The sequence below is a fragment of the Scatophagus argus genome, chromosome 11 (genome assembly GCF_020382885.2).
Source record: "Scatophagus argus isolate fScaArg1 chromosome 11, fScaArg1.pri, whole genome shotgun sequence".
NCBI lineage: Eukaryota > Metazoa > Chordata > Actinopteri > Scatophagidae > Scatophagus > Scatophagus argus.
This window is the reverse complement of record NC_058503.1, coordinates 6,117,617-6,137,013: the sequence shown is the minus strand read 5'-3', so window position 1 is coordinate 6,137,013 and position 19,397 is coordinate 6,117,617. Positions and strand designations below refer to the sequence as shown.

The window sequence follows — 19,397 nt, the reverse complement described above, 5'->3', positions numbered from 1 at the left end:
TTTCTGGAGACTTCCTGGTTTCTCCGCTTGTTGGCTGGCAATGTCACTGTGTCAACAAGACTTCAGGAAGTTACTATGCTATGCTAAGCTAAACTAAGCTGCGGCTGCTGGCATTAGCTTCATATTTAGTGTACAGACATGAGTGTGGTATGAGTGCATTTCATGTAACTCTTGGTAAGAAGGCAAATAAGCAGAATGGCGGTGTTCTCATACAACTTGATAACCAACCCGTGTGCCGATCTTTCGGCTTGCAGGTGCGATGGCTGCGGCGCTGTGTTCCACGCCGAGTGTCGGCAGAAAGCTCAGCCGTGCCCTCGCTGCGTTCGCAGAGAACTCCACCACAAGAGGCCGTCGTCCTTCTGGTCACCCGATGATGACAGCCCCGGATGCTTTCATCTGCCCTACCAAGACACCTGAGACACATGCAGAAAAGCAGCCAACAATTAGGGCGCTGCCAGGCCACGGCGCTGGACAAAGTGTCTGTTTCTCTGATTCGTGTGTGACTCCAGGACAAATTCTGGGACAGAGGACAGGGTCAGAGTGTCTGATGCATCGTCAGGTTTTACAGACTGAACTAATGACATGTTTTGTAGTCAAACATCACACATCTTCTGGGCATCTTCGTCGTCTTCATCCTTATACCACATCACTACCTTCACATATTTCTAATTTCAGGGGTTGAACTTGTAAAATCACAGCTAATAAACCACAGAAGTGAGTTTTTTCAATTTAAACTCTTCTAACCAACAACTTGCACTCGCAGCCATTCTTAACTTTAGCGATTAGTCAGTGGACAAAAGGTGTATCAACAATTTGATTAACTGATTAATCATTCCTCAAATTATTCCGCTGCTTTCACTTTGATTTTGGACGGATGGTCAAACAAAATGAAGAAATAGAAAAAAGTCTACTTAGCCTCTTAAAACATGAATGTTTTTTTGTCTTTGTTTACCGACTAAATGATTAATTAAAAAATACTTGATGAAACATGATGAAAATAGTTGCAGCCCTATTCATTTTAAAGTGATACTCCCCCCTACATTTGTAGTTTTCTTCTTTACAGAGACTAACAGCTATTGTCAACGGTCACAATGAAATCAGATATTAAAGGATAGATTCAGTCTAGTTTGTGGGACTCTAAATCTTCAGTTTGATGGCAAAGCAGCTTTTATGATCAGAAGGCTCTAACTGAGACCACCTCATATATCTTTGTACAGAATGAGAATTGCACTGATTTTGCAACAGGAAAATCTTAATGGCCAGTATGAACCAAGAATGATTGCAGCAAGAAAAAAAAATTTTTTCCACATTTGTGTATTTGTAGTATTGTTTAAGACAAACTTTAAAAAAAATGTGAACCTGTCCTTTAATTTGTTTTCAAGCCACTAGTTCCCTCTCCATCTGTGTGCTCATTTTGTTCCTAACACACCATTATATTTGCCCTAAGATTGCTAACCACAATTCTACAACAAATCCAAGAGTGCATTTCCTGTTCTGGTGTGAGCTCCATGAGACTCACAAGTCCACTGAAATACTGTTAGAATACTGAAAAATGATCAGAATCAGATCAATCTTCAGACTTCCTTTCATCTCAAAGATCACAAAGTAAAAAGTGTACAATGCATCTTGTGCCTGTAAAGTTTAGAGCTGAAAGGATTAGTTGATAAATTGTTTAGCTGATCAGTAGAAAGTTAATCAAGAATGATTTTGATAAGTGAATAATTGTTATCTTCAAGCAAAAATGCCAACAAACCTGCTTTGCAAATGAGAGAAATCTGATTTTGTCTTGTCTTACATCGCATTAAACTTTGAATTTACTTATTAAGGAGCATAATCGATCATTAAAGTATTCATTAGTTGAAGTCCCAGTAAAGTTAGAATGTGGTGTTTGTTATTCCAGAACTTTCACATAGACTTACCAGACTATAAAGCGCTTTTTTTTTTTTTGGAGTTATTATTATTATTGCAACCCCAACAACTTATTGCCACTGAAATCTTCTGTAACTTACTAAAAATGAAGTGACCACAGCTGCTGTTGGTGAAGAAGGAGAACACAAATGTTTTACAGTCATATTCACGTCTAAGGGGGGGGTGTTTGATTACATTTTGGAGTCACATAGGAGCCATTTGGATTTGGATGTTTTGCCAAATAATAATAAATAATAATGAAATAGATATTACAATAGCTGTGATTGAAGTAAAGAAATCCCTCAGTCTTTTCTCTTTCCTCTTTTATCAGATGTCATTGTTCTTTTCCTTAAACTGACCCTGTAGAACATTTTATCAGTGTTCTTTTCATGTAGAATGGACTGTCTGTCCGTCTGAGCACATTTTCTTCCCTCCATCACTGTCTGTAAAATAACGGGGCAATAATCTACTGTAACTTATTCTTTCATTGTTGCCTTTTCCCTCCTCTCTCTTCCCCTGTGATTCTACTTCCTGTTGTGCTTTATTCATGCAGAATCTATCAAACATGATAGCAGCTTTAGCTTTTAGTATCTCTATGCAACCTAGATGGCCTTTATAATCCACTGCTTTCATGTGTAAAGGTCTGGAAACACATTTTATGTTTTTTTTAACACTGCTGCACCAGCTGCATCTCCATCCTGCCAAATTTTACAGAAATGTCAGAGAAATGAACATCCATCAACTGATTAATCAGCTTCCCCAAGTGTCCAAAAAGGAAATCAGCAAGGAAAACAGAAAATCATTTAAGTTAGGTTAGATTTGACAAATTTTTCTTTCAGATTCAGTTCATGTTTTTGGTTTTGGTTTTGTTTAAGGTTTTTGGAGAATATCAAAAGTAATGACGATGATAACTCGACAAATTTAGTTTTCAAATTTTAGTTTTTTTTTCTACAGGCAAAATATTGATGCTCCTTTTTTTTAATAATGTCAGAAAAGTTTGCTTTCAGTTTCTAAATATCCACAAGCTTGGAGGAAAACAAAAAAATCAGGATTTTGGGCCTCATAATAAAGGCATGGATTGCAACTTTTACAGTTCACTATACTGGAATTCATACTAATTTGGATGAAAATGTAGCTGCTGTTTGTTCCTGCTGCTTGCTCATCTGTCCACTCTTTGTCCTTTCAGCTTGTTTGAGCCATAAAAACAACTCTGAGGGGAATTTCTGTGTGAATAAGTTGCTGTACTCAGCAGCTGACTGACAAACCTGAGTTACTGGTTTACACGTGAATATATAAAGATGAGATTGACAGTTAATCATGTTTATGAAGCATGTAGGATACTGTAGACTGAAACTAAGTAATGTAGTGTAGTTTAAAATATGACAGGGAAAATGCACTGATGTCAGCTTATTACGGTACATGTTTTTATTTTGAAGGTCTGCAGCCATGTCAGGTGATATTAAAAATGAAATATTTAAGTTATTGTTGTTTGTGCCTGCTGCATAAAAAGTCATGAAAAGGTCACAAAGCCTTTGGTTGAAGTATTCCTGAGATGTATTTTAATTACGTTGCATGTTTTTTTGATTGTTTTTATTAATTTGCTGTTTTTAAATGCTGTTCATTGAAGTATTACAGAGTCTGGCAAGTTTCAGGGATCTTACTTTTTGAATGTGTGCAATCAGATCTGCACAGAAATGAGTGAAACAAACTGGTGCTGCCAAATCTGAGACCTGAATCAATCCCATAACCAGAAGCTCCGGTTTTATTTTTTGTCATTACTGTTTCCTAGACTTTCAAATTGCAACAAATCAGAGAGAAGAAAAAAGAAATGATCAAGCTTTATGGAACAAAACAGCTCCACCCGCTGGGTCCTGGCAAAGTATCAGATTTCTGGGGGCAGCAATCCTATCACAAAGTACTAATGCGAGTGTATGAAATAATAAAACAAACCTTGTAAAACATGTTTAAGGGGTGTTAAATGTTTAACAGGCAAAATATGAGCCCACTTATCTGTAGGTGTGCAGTTAATGTCTAAGTGAAGTACTTTTGATAACCTGGATAAACTTTGCCATGTTTAAAAGTCATGTTTCTTGGACCGTGTTGGACCTGTTTTTAATAGTGTCACTGAAGACCAAGTTAGATCTGTTTTAGGTACATTTTCCACTGAGCAAAACTGGGGCAAGTACTTCCTATAGCTACAGTATATTGATGCTTGTTCGAGAGAATTATTTACTAATTTATATGCACAAATTAGCGAAAAATAGACCCCTAACACCTGCTGGGCTTTGTCCCCTCGTGGTTAGTGACAGACTTGCATCTGATCATTTGAAAACTTGTATTAATTTCTTTGTTTTTTTTTAATTATTATTATTCACATTGATTGTCTATTCATTCATTCAATTTTGAGGTGCAGGTTTGTCTTTACTTGATTTTACCAACTTTCATTTCTTCGAGAATTTGGAAGCACAAATATGAACACGCTGAAGAATATGTTATGTGTCATATGTTCCAGCTTTAGTGGACTCCATGCTAAATTCTGTCGTCTTTCCACAGACAAAGATTTCTCAGATAAAACCTGAAGACTAATTTATGACTGTCAATTAGCATCTGTGTTGCCAAGATGAGCACATTGAACTGAACTGATTACAGGACTGGAAATGTTCTTTATGTTGCAGGCACATTATGATCATCACAGTATGTTTTTAATTAACATGTTGGGAGGAGGATATATTGTACAGTATTTAAGCAGAGGAGAACCTGCACTGAAACCCCTCTCTCTTTTGCACTTTTTAAGTTATTATTATTATTATTATTTTTTATTGTTGTTTGTTTTTATCGCAGCCAAACTTTTATGCAAGTACAGGAAGTTGATCTTAGCCCTTCCTCCTGTCTGGTTTTGTTCAAATTTGTCTGCTAGCCACAGATGCCAATAAAGACAAACATCTTAATAGTGAAAGTGTTAAAATATTGTGTGGATAAATGTTCATATAGCTTCTGCAGCTTATATATTCCTTTGTGCATGTTAGTTTGAGCGAAAAACTTATTAAGCTAAATACTCACAATAGTGTTAGCTTGCATCCATGAGCCAACAGTGATAGCTACAAATGGAAGCAGTGCACAGTATTTTGTCATATCTCTGACAAGTTAATTTTTCTGCCATAAAGACAAATTGTTCTGAAGCTGACACCACCTGCCATCCTCTGAGAAGGAGCAACAAAACAACAGATGTTAAGGTCAAAAACCGACTCAGAACAATGAAGTGTGAACATCTACAATTCCACAGCAAACTCCATCTGCTGTAGAAGATTTTATCTTAGGAACAAAAGTTTTAGTGTCATTCACGGCCAGCAAGAGGACAAATCGCTACCAAAACTGAAAGAAAGCAGATTGCTTACCTCAGCGTTCACTGTTGAAACCATGAAACGTTTTCGATGTGTAGCACTCACTGAACTCCTTCTGCATGTTGGCGTCTGCACCAGCAACACCGAACACAACGAACTGGAGAGGTGAACCCATTCTGCATCCTCTCTTCATTTACAGATCTGTAACAAAACAGTCTGCAGGAATCACAACATCGCTGAGGCACTGGGCTGTTTGAGGCACATCATTACACAGTGAGGGAGGATGCAGGAAGGTAGGATTAGCTGAAATGTTTAGGAAGCTCAGGTCTGCCTTTCATGGCATCTTTCACTGATAAAACTACCATAGTTTTACTGGTGCTGATTTTCAGGAAAAACCCCGCTGACCTTTCACACCATCACAAGGCTGACATTTGTGGTTTTAAACAAAATTTTCTTAACAACTAATACATGGATTACAATACATTTTGGTACACACATTAATATGTTGTGATGAAGGGGGTTACTATCCATCATCTGGTGGAAATTTCAGTTTGTCCAATACTTTTATGACATATCTAACAGCATTCACATCAGTATCAGCTGTATTTGTATTTATAGCTAATTAGCATGCTGACATTAGCATTTAGCCTAAAGCACTGCTGTGCAAGCACAGCCTCGCAGCAGCCTGCTGTTGATGTTCAAGGTTCAAGGAGTTTTTATTGTCAATACAAACATGTATGTGTAGTACATAGAGCAATGACACAACATTCCTCCAGGAGGCTACATGGTGCTACTTGAAAGGCTTCCACATAGTGAGTTTAAAAATAAAAAAATAAAATTAAAAGCAAAATACATCCATTTAAACATGAGGTATAAACACAGAGGACAGACAAGACAGTGCAAACAGCTTGTCATGGAGTGGGAGAGAGACTGCGATGGAATCAGGGAGTGCTGATTTAAAAGTTTGAAGCTCATCTTCAGCATCTGACTGTGGAGGTCTTTTGAACCCAATGTGAAACAAACAAGTGAAAAGACCACCCAGAACTCAATCAGTTTTAGAAAGGGACCAATGGACAGTCAAAACCTGTCTGAAATGGAACTGTGGACAATAAGAACAAAAGCCAGTCAACCTGAACACCCCCAAAGAGAGAAACAGTGGCAGCACCATGATGCTCGATCAGCTAACAAGCAGCCAAACACAACTCTTCACAGTTTACCCTCCAAGTTTGTCTCAAACACACCTGAGATCAGCAGACACACAACAGATCCTACCAGACCTGATCAGACAAAATATATTTTCAACTACTTTTTCCAAAGTGTGATGAAATGTCTGTATATTTTGATTTTTCTGAGCACTTTAATGTCCAGCCAACATGGAAATTCAAATGGAACTTTTAACATTTCCATTCCACTAGTTTCATGACAACTAGATAAACTCATTCTGCTGATGAAGATTATATGAAATGATTGAAAGCAGTGAGATTATTTTGTAAACTGCCTGTTCCAGTGTGGAGGCATGTGTGAGTTTCCAAACAAGCTCAAGGTTGGCAGAGATGCCAAAAAAATAGTGTCAGTTTGCAGCAGGTTGTCAGGCTATGAGCTTAACCTCACAGTGAGCTGAGAATAAAACGGATTTGTGTGACTCAAACGTACATGTAAACCTGCCTGAGTGAATATGCATATTGTGTGAGAGAGCTCCAAGGCTGAATCATTTGCCTGTGATGTATGTCGAGCAGCGGGCAAATTGAAGCTGAGTGTCGACCGCGCTTAATTGTCATCGCCAATTAGTGCATTGTGGGACGCCCACAATGGATCAACTGTAGCGAGTAGAATGAAATCCTTTGTGCTTCTCCAATGGCCTGCGGGCCAGTCAAGACTCATTTAGGACCTGAACAACGACGAAGCAGAAATGCCAACGAAAATGAAAACAAAAGACAGTTTAAGGAGAAAAAGAGGACGGAGGAAAGAAAAAGACAAGGGGGTGAGGGTGGAGGGGGGCGGGGGGGGACAACGGTCATGGAGGAGTGAAGGACTGGGCCTCTGCTCTCCCAACATGAGAGGAGGGTGTATGGCTTTCACGCACACACACGCAGTTGCCCCCACCCACCCCGACATTTAGTGAACTGCTACACAAAAGCTGGCAGGGCCCCAGTGTTCCCAGTGACCTGGTTGTTCAGGGGCTCGTTTGGCCACGTCCAAGCTTTCAGCAGGCTTGAGCCGAGCAGATTGTCTGTGCGCGTTTGTCAGTGTTAAAGGGTAGATCCACTGCTTTTTTTCTACTCAAATCCTCATCAAAGTGTGTTTTTCTATTAATGCCATTAAGCATAAAACAAGTTCCTCACCAGGCTTCTTCGGTTTTTTCCAAGTTCACAGACAGGGACTTCTGAAACACTGAAGGAAATAAAGCAGATTTGTGACATAAAACCACCAAAAAAAAAGAAAGACTATTTAAGAAAGTATTTAAGAAAGTCTGAAAATTCCATGTTTAAGTTATCTCCTACTATTGCAAACCAAAGATTTCTCTACACTGTCACATAGGTAATGTAACTTTGATTTATGCTTTATTGAAGAAAATAAAACTCTAAACAATAAATTAAGATCCAAATAGAGCTGATAACAGTAAATATTTAATGAGACATTAAATCAGCTACACTGAAAGATTTGTGACTGTGTTCACAGAGAGAGAAACGTGTATGTGTGTGTGTGCATGCGTCAGAACAGAGGCTTTGTGCACGCACACCTGTATGGGGTCCTAGGCAGGACAAATAAAACCACAGAGGGACAGTTGTTGTTTCGAAAAGGCTTTGACGCTTAACAACTCAAATATAATACAATACAGTGCTTCAGTTAACATTTTATGGTTCAAATAAGTGCATACTATACTAATCCGAACAAAAATCTAATGACTAAAATGATTATCCATTATTATCAAAAGACTAAAACTGAATCAATATCAGGTGTGAGGATTAACACTGACCTGTTGTCACCTTCAAGTTGCTTCTGGAATGTTTAGTTCTTGTTTCCTTGTAGACGACAGCAGTTACACAGACAGAATTACTGTAAAAACAAAGTTAGATGACCACCTTCTTCATCATTAACTTGTAAGTTCCCTCAATATGTTTTTGCTCACTCAAACAGTTCGTGTTTCACCACTTTAACCACCTTGACTTCTCCATCTGTCCACTCTCTCATCTGGTTCTTCCTGCTCTCTCTCTCTCTCTCTTTGTCCTCTTTCTCTTTCTCTTCATCTTTGCGCTGACAATCACACGCAAACATATTTTATACAGCTAGAAAATGACAAAATGTGATAAAAACAAACCAAAGAGAGCATTAATGATGTAAGTAGGTGTTAGAGGAGCAGCAGAGTCCACTGCTGTGAATGTGGGCCCAACAGAGGCTGAGCTGGTGTTCCACTATGTGGTTTTGTCTGTTCACTTTCTCACCTGGTTCTCTCTTTTTCTGTGACGACTCCATCCGGCTCCATCTCTCCCACTCTCCATCCTCCTCTCTTCCTCTTTGTGCTGTCAACCAGAAGACCAACATAACAATCAAATAGAGAATTTATAAAATAATAAGAGAAATGAAATGAGTACACAGAAGTTAGGTAAAAACACACTCCTCTTTCAGGAGGGCACAAACAATAAAGATAATTATAATAATTATAAATAATATCTGTTTTGGCTGAGATTGAGATCTATTTGAGCAATCCTACAGAGACTTTAAAATCTCCTATGCCTTACTTCCTTGTCTTTTGTTTGCTTCCTCGTGGCTCTGAATCTCTTTCAGATGATGCACATTTTTTGATTTATTATCAAAGTGTTTAAATGCCATTTTGGTTTGAGTATCAACAAAACAATCCTTAAAGCGACTTTAATCTACATTTGAACAACAATGTATAAAAATAACAATGCGACTGACTAACGCTCCTCTGTAGCTGCTAGCCACATGCTAACACATTGGCTGTATTTACTATCGTCACACAGACCTTAGCATGCTTTCAGCCACAGAAATTATAATTTATTCTTAAAACATGCGAGTCTTGTGTTTTCAGCTTACTTCTGATCCCCTGAAGTGGACCAAAAAAAGTTGTTGCAGGTTCAAAGTGCTCAGAAAAAAAAAAAAATCTGACAACATGGGAACGAGACTCAACAGTCAGCTGGCTTTCTCCAAAAACATTCACCTCACCTTTAAATTTGAAATGACTGGCACACGTAATGCCGTTGCAGAAAAACCACTGTGTACTTAACTGAGCGAGAGTGTTTCATTATAGCGTTTCAACTTTTCATTTTGATGAGGAAGGCTGTGTTACTTCTTTTTGCAAGTTAAACAGTCTCACTTTAACTGTTGGTCTGAGACAGGATGTGGACTGCTGTCTCTGGTGTGACCCAGACTAGGAACACTTTTCACCTTGTTAGCAATGACTGGACTTCTTCTACACAGTAAGGGATGCAAAGCACATCTGTAATATTCTTCTTTTAACTTGTAACATTATCAGCACATTAACTACAGTGAAATACTCTCTTTGTCCTCATTTGCTGCTACTGAAAACTGAAACTGAAAACTTGTTGTGTCCCGTCCTTGACCAAAATGCTAATAAAGTTTGTTCAAAGCAGCATTTTGGGTGCATCTGAATCATCAGGATAATTGGAGTGGAACTTTACAGGCAGAAACTTACAGATACCAGCTTAAAACACCCTCAGTCACTCTGAGTCGCAGGTTTGTTGCTTAACTGTATTTTCTCCAAAAATGCAGAGTTGTTTTTTTTTCACGTGTTTTTCCTCCCTTTCGGGCAGCTGTTAGTTTCGTTATCACATTGACATAAACTTGCACAGCCTAAATGAAGCCAGGTGTAAATACAGTTTGATGTAAAAAAGAAAAAAAAGTCTGAGCAACAAAACAGTAAGGCAGCTCTGACAAACACAAGCAGACATGACGTTTGTTCGCTGTGACGGATCACCTCACTCCAACAGGCTCCAAGTCTCTGCATGTTGATTTTCATGCAGTGCTGACATAAAAGTGGCTGCCTGGGAGGGTGAAAAAACACAATCAGCATGCCTTGGAAAAATGTTCTGTAGTAAAGCTTACATTATTTGTAAGTAAATAGCCAAAGGTGTGTTCAGACTGAACACAAAAGGGACGTTTAGAGGCGGAACGATTACGTCAAGTCAACAGAAAGTCCTGTGTGGGCGCTAGCAGACATGGATTTGTTTGCTCTCATCTATCACATGAAGGCATAAGAGAACAGATGTGGATTGGTTTGGGAATATGACAGTTTAGCCAAAGACAAGACAATGCTAAATTAATGGAGAACTCTTTTAAAACGGGTTTCTCAACGTTTTCTGGGCCCTTTTAGCTCCTAAATTCTTGAAATGACCACAGCAAGTTGCCAGGTTTTGCATGAATTTGATCATTTTGTGCTGTAGTTCTATTTGTAAAAGTAACAAACAAGATTTAGACTGAAAATCTTACAAATCTGGACCCCATCTGGGTACTGGCTGACCCCACATGGAGTTCTTACAGCACTCCTTCATCAGTTTAGTCATAAGTAGTTCATCTTGAAAAATTAATAATGTAGGCTGATGTTTAACAAAATGACTTTTTACTTTTTGTCTGACACAATGTTTGTATGCTGTGTACTTCTTTAGTAAGACTCATTTGATTTTAGGCTGTGATTGTGAAAGTGTTTCCATTATTTGTTGTTTTTGTGTTAGGATGTAGATGAAGATAACTGTATAAGTAGAAGTACATATTTGTCTGTGCTTGCTCATCAGCATAAGATGCAGGTCATGTCTCCTTGTGTTCTCACTTAAGTCTTAGTCAAACAGGCCTGGCACCTGGGAAAATCACCACAAGTAATCACATGTATGTGTGTGTGTGTACACATATGAGATTGATGCCATCCAGGCTTTGTACATGAACCACTCGCCGCCTGCTTTCATTTATCAAAGTCACCTGAGGCGAGGTAAATCAGACCGAGAAAGATTTGTCTTGGTTGATATGTTGCGCACACACACAAACACACCCTTTAAGACCTTTGTCCCCCACAGAGTGTTGTGACCTTTGTCCAGCGTGGGATATGGCTGTGTTTGTGTGTGTAGACAGAGAGCAAAGCCATGAGATCAGTTACTGAGCACCGCAGAACTTTTCAATTATTCTGATTAATCAATCACCCCCGTAATGTAACACTGACTTAGGGGCAGTGAAATGACAGAGAAAGAGAAAGACTGCACCCCTCTGTCCTCTTTGGCAATAAAAAATTGCGTCTGAAAATGCACCATTTATGCTAGAAATAAATAAATTGCTAATCATAGGCATTTGGCCTGCTGTGAGAGTACATGGTTTAATGGCCGCTGTTTGTGTTACATTATGTCCTGTTGTCATCGTCAGTGTAAACTGAGCTAACAGGAAAAGTCAAACACATTGTCGGTGGATGGTAATGACAAAGTGAGTTCTCTCAAAGGTCAAAGACCGTGTAAACTACACATTAATATTCCTGTGTACATACACCTGGGATGTGTCACAATATTGAAAAGACCCAAATAAAAGATTAAACTTAAGGTTGGTCCTCAGACAATAATCTTTATCTTTGAATCTTGAATGGGAACACTTCTAGCAAGAATATAGACTGAAAACAGAGGGACTCTAGATAGAGCTTACTGTTTGACACAAGTGAATTTTGTAAAGTGGACATTATGGATGGAAATTAAGAAGTTAGAGCGAGCAAAAGACGCAAGCAATCCATAAGCGCAAAATGTTCATAAAATAAAAATGAAACCAAAACTGAAACACTGCGTGCAGGTACAATAAGAGGCAAAATGGGATCGGTTATTGAAAATGTGAATTAAAATGCCACAGAATACACCTGTGTGTGTGTGTTTGTGTGTGTGTGGTCGAAGTGTCTGTTGATGGAAAGACCTTATCCATCATGTGATACCTTCAAGCTTTCCTGGTAAAGTCCTACTTCCTAATGCAGGAAGTCATAAATACAGCTCACTGATGCGTTCAGGGCTTTTGTTGGAGGTGATTACAGCATGGATACACAGGCTGCTTTTTGGGGCTATATATATTATAAATATATCCTGTAAATTAAATAGTATTAAAACAAATGTTTGATCAGCCAATTTCTATTCACCAGAAAGTTTAATAACTCATTTACTGTTTAATATATGCATCAAGAAAAACTTTCTATATAACATCAAATGATATAGAAACAGAAGATGGAAGTACTCACATACAAGTACCTCAAAACTGCACCTTTACAGTACTCGAGTAAATGTAGGCCTTCTTGGTCACTTTGCTGCAGAATTGACACTTACAGCAGTGGGACCAGTGTATATTACATTCCCGCAATTTAATTTTTATTTTGGCTGGTTTTTAATTCAATTTATTATTTAAAGTAGTAAAGTCCACGTCTGTGTTCTTTAATTGTAATCTTAATATAGTTCCTGGCCTTGTCTTGCGTAAAAGTCTAATACACTAATAAAGCCGATACACTTGCTTGAAGGTGATGAGGGTCGAATTATTTAAAATTCACACAGAAACAAGAGTAAAAAATATGTGGTAAGATATTTGTAATGTGTCATCTTTCACTTTAGAACAGTTTTTTTTTTAGTTTGGGTTTGGAGCATGTTATAAATCAAAGGTGTTCATCAAACGTTGCCAGTTTTCCATAAAATTGACTTCACAATTGCTTTGCCTTAGCTTCTCTCAAAAATGTCCTCTGTGCGTGACATTTCCGACAGCCTCTGAATGCAGCAGTCCCTCTGTGTGATGAGGAGGTGCTGCAGCTTCAGACGGACTTTATTCTGTCCTGGGGCTCAGTGAAGGCTGCTGCTGCACGCCGCTGTGCGCGAGAACACGGGATAAGTTTTTACTGTGAGGACTACTTCGGATTATTGTTGTATTTCATTTCGTTCACCCGCAAAGGCAACAATTATGACACTTATGAAACTTTGGAAACAAAAAAAGCGAACGTGTCTGAACGTCGCTTTCATGTCACTGAGGGAATAAACGCGAGAGGAGACGTCAAGTGGATTTTACACATCGTGCTCCGAACGCACAGACCGGAGAATTTAAAATATTTTCTTCAACTGCTGAATTGTGATTTTTGTCCTGTCACATTTTCCTGGACAGCCTTCACTCTTGTGCCACCGACTGTGAGTCTCACGGTACGACTTTTGTCTGGCGTTTGCGACCTGCCGGGAACAAACGTGGCTGGTGAAAATATTACAGGGTCGTTAAATTTATTGGAACGTGACCACCGGAGATGAACTTTCTTCGTACTGCTTGAGGGAGCTCCTGGTGAATGATTGACAGCAGAGGCTCGCCTCGCGCTCCGTGGACCTTTACTGACAAACTGGATTTACTGTCAGCATTTCAACTTGTTTTGCTTTAATCGTTAAGAGTCTGAAAAGTGCTTGGAGCAGAATGAAACTCGGGTCCTGATCTATCCAGCAGAGGAAGAATGTTTCCAGGTTTCCGAGATGAATTCATGAAGTAAAAAGAAACCGCCTTTCATATTTCTTCTGGTATTAATGACTAAATTAATCACTCTAAAACAATAAAATATTTGTTTTCTATATGGCATCTACGGTGAGGCACGCACCGTGCAGCCCGGTGGACCCGCGGCCCCTCGTGCTGCTGCTGCTGCTGCTGCTGCTTCGGTGTCCTGGTCTCACATCAGGAGCCTCCAAGGATCTGGTGTGTGAACCCATAACTGTGCCCATGTGCAAGGGCATCGGCTATAACCTGACTTACATGCCCAATCAGTTCAACCATGACACCCAGGAGGAGGTGGGGCTAGAGGTGCACCAGTTCTGGCCCCTGGTTCGGATCCGCTGCTCTCCAGACCTGCTCTTCTTCTTGTGCAGCATGTACACGCCGATCTGTCTGCCTGACTACCGCAAGCCACTGCCACCCTGCCGCTCCGTGTGTGAACGGGCCAAACGAGGATGCTCCCCTCTGATGAGCCAGTATGGATTCGAGTGGCCCGAGAGAATGAGCTGCGAACAGCTGCCCCAGCTGGGTGACGAGACCCTGTGCATGGACCAGAACAGCAGCGAGACTACCACACTTGCTCCGCCGTTCCCCAAACCCACTCCTAAAGGCCGAACCAGACCCCCCAGCCCTCCACAGTGTGACGGGGAGTGCCGCTGTCGAGAACCCTTGGTCCCCATCAAGAGGGAGTCCCACGCTCTGTACAGTCAAGTCCACACCGGCACTGTTCCCCACTGCGCCCAGCCCTGCCACCAGCCGTACTTCTCAGCTGATGAACGTGCCTTCACCAGCTTCTGGGTGGGACTTTGGTCGGTGCTGTGCTTCGTCTCCACCTTGACTACTGTTGCCACCTTTCTCATTGACATGGAACGCTTCAAGTACCCAGAGAGGCCCATCATCTTCCTGGCCGCTTGCTACCTCTTCGTCTCTTTGGGTTACATAATCCGCCTGGTGGCTGGTCATGAGCGAGTGGCGTGTGGCACCAGCAGCAGTGTTGGTGGTGACCAGTTGTACATCCTTTATGACACCACTGGCCCTGCTCTCTGCACCCTCGTCTTCTTGTTGGTGTATTTCTTTGGCATGGCCAGCTCCATCTGGTGGGTGGTCCTGTCCTTCACCTGGTTTCTGGCTGCAGGGATGAAGTGGGGCAGTGAGGCCATCGCAGGATACTCTCAGTATTTCCACCTCGCCGCCTGGCTCATTCCCAGTGTCAAGACCATCATCGTCCTGGCTCTGAGCTCTGTGGATGGAGACCCTGTGGCTGGAATCTGCTATGTGGGGAACCAGAGTCTGGAGAATCTGAGGGGATTTGTACTTGCACCTCTCGTGGTTTACCTCTTCACTGGTTCACTCTTCTTACTCGCCGGCTTTGTTTCTCTCTTTCGCATCCGAAGCATCATCAAGCAAGGTGGCACCAAGACAGACAAACTGGAGCGGCTGATGATCCGCATCGGGCTCTTCACAGTGCTGTACACTGTCCCCGCCACCATTGTGGTGGCCTGCCTGGTCTATGAGCAGTACTACCGGCCCGGCTGGGAGCGAGCCTTGGCCTGCTCCTGCTTGTCTGAGCGCCAGCATTCGGGCGTGGGCCCAGACTACGCCATCTTCATGCTCAAGTACTTCATGTGCTTAGTGGTGGGCATAACCTCAGGAGTCTGGATTTGGTCCGGAAAAACCCTGGAGTCCTGGAGGAGGTTTGTGGCTCGATGCTGCCCCTGCTGGCTGCAGAAAGCCACTGCTCCACCCTCGATGTACAGTGAGGCCAGCACTGCTTTAACTGGACATACAGGAACTGGACTGACATCAGGGATCTACCATAAAGCTGTGCCATCCCATATATGAACTGAGTGGCACAGTGACTGGTGTCCATACTGTTTGTACAGTCAGCTCTGTGGATGCTCGGAAATAAACTAAAGTATCCAAAGACCCAGAATGTGAGTGCAGGCAAACATCTACAGGACTGCCTGCTTGTGTATCCTGGGCTGAGAATTTCATCTGTCACAAACTAATTGAGACAAGGTGAAACACAATGAGCCAAAAGATTGGAGTGTAGAAAGAGTGTAAAAAGGGAAAAATAAAAGCAACCTGAGTAATTGGAATTTAAAGAAACTCTATCCCAGAATATTTATAAGAGAGTTTGACTTCTGTGGAAAGTGACTCCAACATCTGAGACTGCTTTTCTAAATGGTCAAGCTGAAACAGCTGACCAAACCTGACATTTAGCGAGAAACGCCCACAGAGTTACATGGATCCATGATGGAATCACACATGCTTCTTCCTATTTGCTTATCCTGACCACTGAGAACATATTTATTTATGTACATATTGTATAATTTTTCTGTAAAAAAAAAAAAGATAATTAGGTGTATAGTGTGAAATGTTTAGTATGTAACCTACCACTGCTACAAGCTAAGTGTCCAACACAGAGAAACAGATCTTGTCTGATCTGAATTGTGCAAACTTGTACATAAATGTGCTGTTTCTTGTCAGTGTTTGAGTGTGATATCTTGTGTGTTTTGTTTGATTACAAAGTAAAAAAGGCCTGAGAAATTGTCTTTGTGAAATTAAACAAAAAAAAGAATTCATTAGTGATAGTGGATATGGTTGTAACCTGAGCTGTTGTCAGTTTGCATCACACTTAAAGTCCCTGAAGTATGTCTCTGAATAGTGAACCAGATGCGTCCTTGTTATGTGAGCTAAAAGGCAGCATTCAGGTTAAAGCTGAAGGATGAAGCTGATCATGGCCTTTACTCCCATCTGCTGGTTCACAGTGGAACTGTTCCCTCCTTGTTCTCCACATCAGGGGCTCTCAAATCAGGACCACCAGACAGATCAGCATTAGACCACAGACCCTCAGCTGAAGGTTTTGTACCAAGACTGTCCAGATGAAGGTATTGATTACTGAACATTACTGTCATAGACTGATGTTTAATTGATTAAACTATCAACAGAAATCTGATTCCACTACTTTGTGGTATTTTATAGACCAAACAAATACTCAAAAAACAATTAAATTAATAAAGAAAATAATTAATTTTTGCAGCCATACGTGTTGTTTAACAGCAGTGAGAGTCAAACACACAATATTTACTTATTGCATCATTTTCATACATCCGATTAATGAGAAAATTTCCTTATTTAGCCGAAAACAGACAGCTTGTATTAAATCATACACATAAAGTTGTACAAGACAGAATATATATTTTTTTCTGGCTCGACCTTCTAAATCTTGTAAATTCAATATTTTGGGAGGTTTGAACTGATGGTTGGGCAAAACAAGCACTTTGAACATTTGTCATTATTTCAGAAAATGTATAACATAAACATGCATTTGGATGATGCTGCTTTTCATCACAGTTGGTGTATTGACATTATCCACATAAATCTGTACAGAGACGTAACCCTGCAAATCAGTTCCACAGAACAAAAATCACAGCAGGGGACTGTGGTCTAACACGAATCACCTGTTTTTAGGGGTCTTGACAACAGAGACCAGGGAACCTCCTGTCAGAGGTCGCCGTTACTGTTTCTGATGGGGGCACAAGTATACAAATCAACTGTTAATGTAACCTAAATGGACTAAATGTCTGAGATTTGGTCAAATGAGGCACATGTAAAGCTTTGGTTTACTGCTCCCTCCCTCCCTTCCTGCCTTGATGCTCTGTGATATTTTCATATGTTGTCAGCAGGTTGTGTTATTTAGACTACTGGGTGTCCACATGCTAGTTGAAATCTCTAATTTATTAGGCTGATTTGTGGGAGTGAATGTGATCGTGTGAGTGATGATGGATGCAGTTAGTTTTGGTAAAGACTGACATTTTATTTGTTTATTTGTTCGAGTGTAAATCTGCTGTCATATTGATAGAGTTCCTCAAAGGATATAAGAATATTGTAGATTTTGATTCACTGTGGAATTAAAACTGAGTTGATCTCAAGTTTGGTGCATGTGTCATCTACATCTGTGTGTTTCTGTACATCTGCAATATGCTGTATTCACCTTTACTGAGGTATCTGGGAGTTAAGAGCACGATAGCCTTCAGTCCAGTGGATCCAATTAACAAGAATAAAGATGTGTGGATCAGTCTGTTTGTGCTCACTCAACTGGAAGAAAATATTTGTTAAATAACTTGATTTAAAAGTTGATTTTGCTGGGTCAAATAGCTTCAGCACTAATCTCCACATAGTGAAAGTTTATTTTCAGTGGCCTAAATATGATGGTCAAATGTAATGATAATTATAACCACACTTCTACAAAAAGTATACATATTTTGTGATATCCTGTAGAAGGGCATTTAGGGAAACTGAAAAACCTTGTTCTAAAAATCAAAAAGGTCTTACTTCATACAGGCTGCAGTCTTCCTCAAATGAGTCGCTGACTCCTGCATATGGGTTGTTGATTTCATTTTAGCAGCATCCTCCATCTTTAAATCACTTCCTGAAGGGACTCCTCTGTAGCCACTGTAGGCTCAGACCAGCATACAGTGCATCAAAAGAACAAAACTGACAGTTAACTCCAGAGCAGACAGTTAATGAGATAGCAGAACGTAATAAATGTAATGCACTGGACTACAAATAGGAAGTGATTTGGGACACACACATCATATACATGGTGAGTCTGTTCTGTTTTCTATAAAGCCCTGTATCACAGCAGCATATGGAACTTCATCAGTGTGTCACTACATATTGCCATCTGTCAAACTGTGTTCTAAAATTATCTAAGAACCATAAAATGGATGGGCCCGTCTGTCTCTGGCTAATCCAGCAAATTAAATAGCTTCAAAATTATGGTAGACTGACTCATTTAAAACTCATACTGTCCTACAGAGCAACTGCTCATTGACAGTGATACATTAACTTTATGCAACCAGAGGTACTGAAGGCAGAGATATCACTGTATAAACAGTATGGCGCAATCTATGTAATGTTGTTTCATAGTATACGTCATCACATTGCCCAACCCTACTTTAGGCCATGTCAGACCTCCTACTAGAACTCTAACAGTTTCTGAATGCGGGGTAGGACTGATTCAAAAAACCTAATAAACATTATATTTCTATGAGCTGCATAACAGTGAAGTTACAAATAGAAAATTTCTGCAACAAGTAACTACTTTTAAACACTAATACATAACACAATTTAAACTTATTAAACATGGGAGAAAAAAACTAAAATTACAGCAGAGGAAGTATTCTTCCAATGACACCACTAAGTAACTTCCTCCTGAAAAAAAAAAGGTAGCCTAATGGTAAAGATAGTTAAAAAGGCTAATACTTACAACTGATCCAGGAAACTGTTCAGCCGGGGGTGGTGCAGGACACAGGTCCTCATTTTCTAACCAGTTTAGTTAGAAGATGATGCCCTATGACACAGCTGCTACACTAAAGAAAATGACTTTCCCAGTGTGAAACAGCAGCTCTGCTTTTCCACCTGGAGTTAATCTCACAAAGTAATTGGGGCATCATGATATACCAGTACATATAATATGCATTATATACAGTGGTGCAGTGGTTAGCACCGTCGCCTCACAGCAAGTCTGCATGTTCTCCCTGTGCCTGCATGAGTTTCCTGCTGGTGATCCAGCTTCCTCCCACAGTCCCAAAAACACACACATTAGGTTAATCAGCTACTCTACATTGCCCCCAGGTGTGAGTA

The 19,397-nt window shown here is 40.3% G+C and overlaps 2 protein-coding genes and 1 long non-coding RNA gene across 5 annotated transcripts in view; 2 read left to right on the top strand and 1 right to left on the bottom strand.

Moving 5' to 3' along the window:
* plekhm3 (pleckstrin homology domain containing, family M, member 3) overlaps positions 1-4,864 on the top strand; it is a 36,434-nt gene extending 31,570 nt beyond the window's left edge. For all 3 annotated transcript variants that reach the window (XM_046404052.1, XM_046404050.1, XM_046404053.1), the window contains exon 8: positions 255-4,864. In XM_046404052.1, coding sequence (XP_046260008.1) covers positions 255-417 — 163 coding nt within the window. In that variant the 3' untranslated portion in view covers positions 418-4,864. The remainder of the gene's footprint in view (positions 1-254) is intronic.
* A 478-nt stretch (positions 4,865-5,342) lies between these two features.
* Positions 5,343-8,466, bottom strand: LOC124067040. The gene is made up of 3 exons (XR_006844691.1): positions 8,412-8,466; positions 8,227-8,306; positions 5,343-5,450 (listed from the first exon to the last, which is right to left on the bottom strand). It is a non-coding gene; the product is annotated as an uncharacterized LOC124067040 (long non-coding RNA).
* A 4,568-nt stretch (positions 8,467-13,034) lies between these two features.
* fzd5 (frizzled class receptor 5) lies at positions 13,035-17,829 on the top strand. Its single transcript, XM_046404728.1, has one exon. It carries the CDS (start codon positions 13,830-13,832, stop codon positions 15,585-15,587), a length of 1,758 nt encoding a protein of 585 aa, XP_046260684.1. The 5' UTR covers positions 13,035-13,829; the 3' UTR covers positions 15,588-17,829.
* Positions 17,830-19,397: the final 1,568 nt, after the last annotated feature.

Excerpts from the sequence above, each read along its gene's own strand:
- fzd5 (XM_046404728.1), top strand. The coding sequence starts at position 13,830 with ATGGCATCTACGGTGAGGCACGCACCGTGCAGCCCGGTGGACCCGCGG.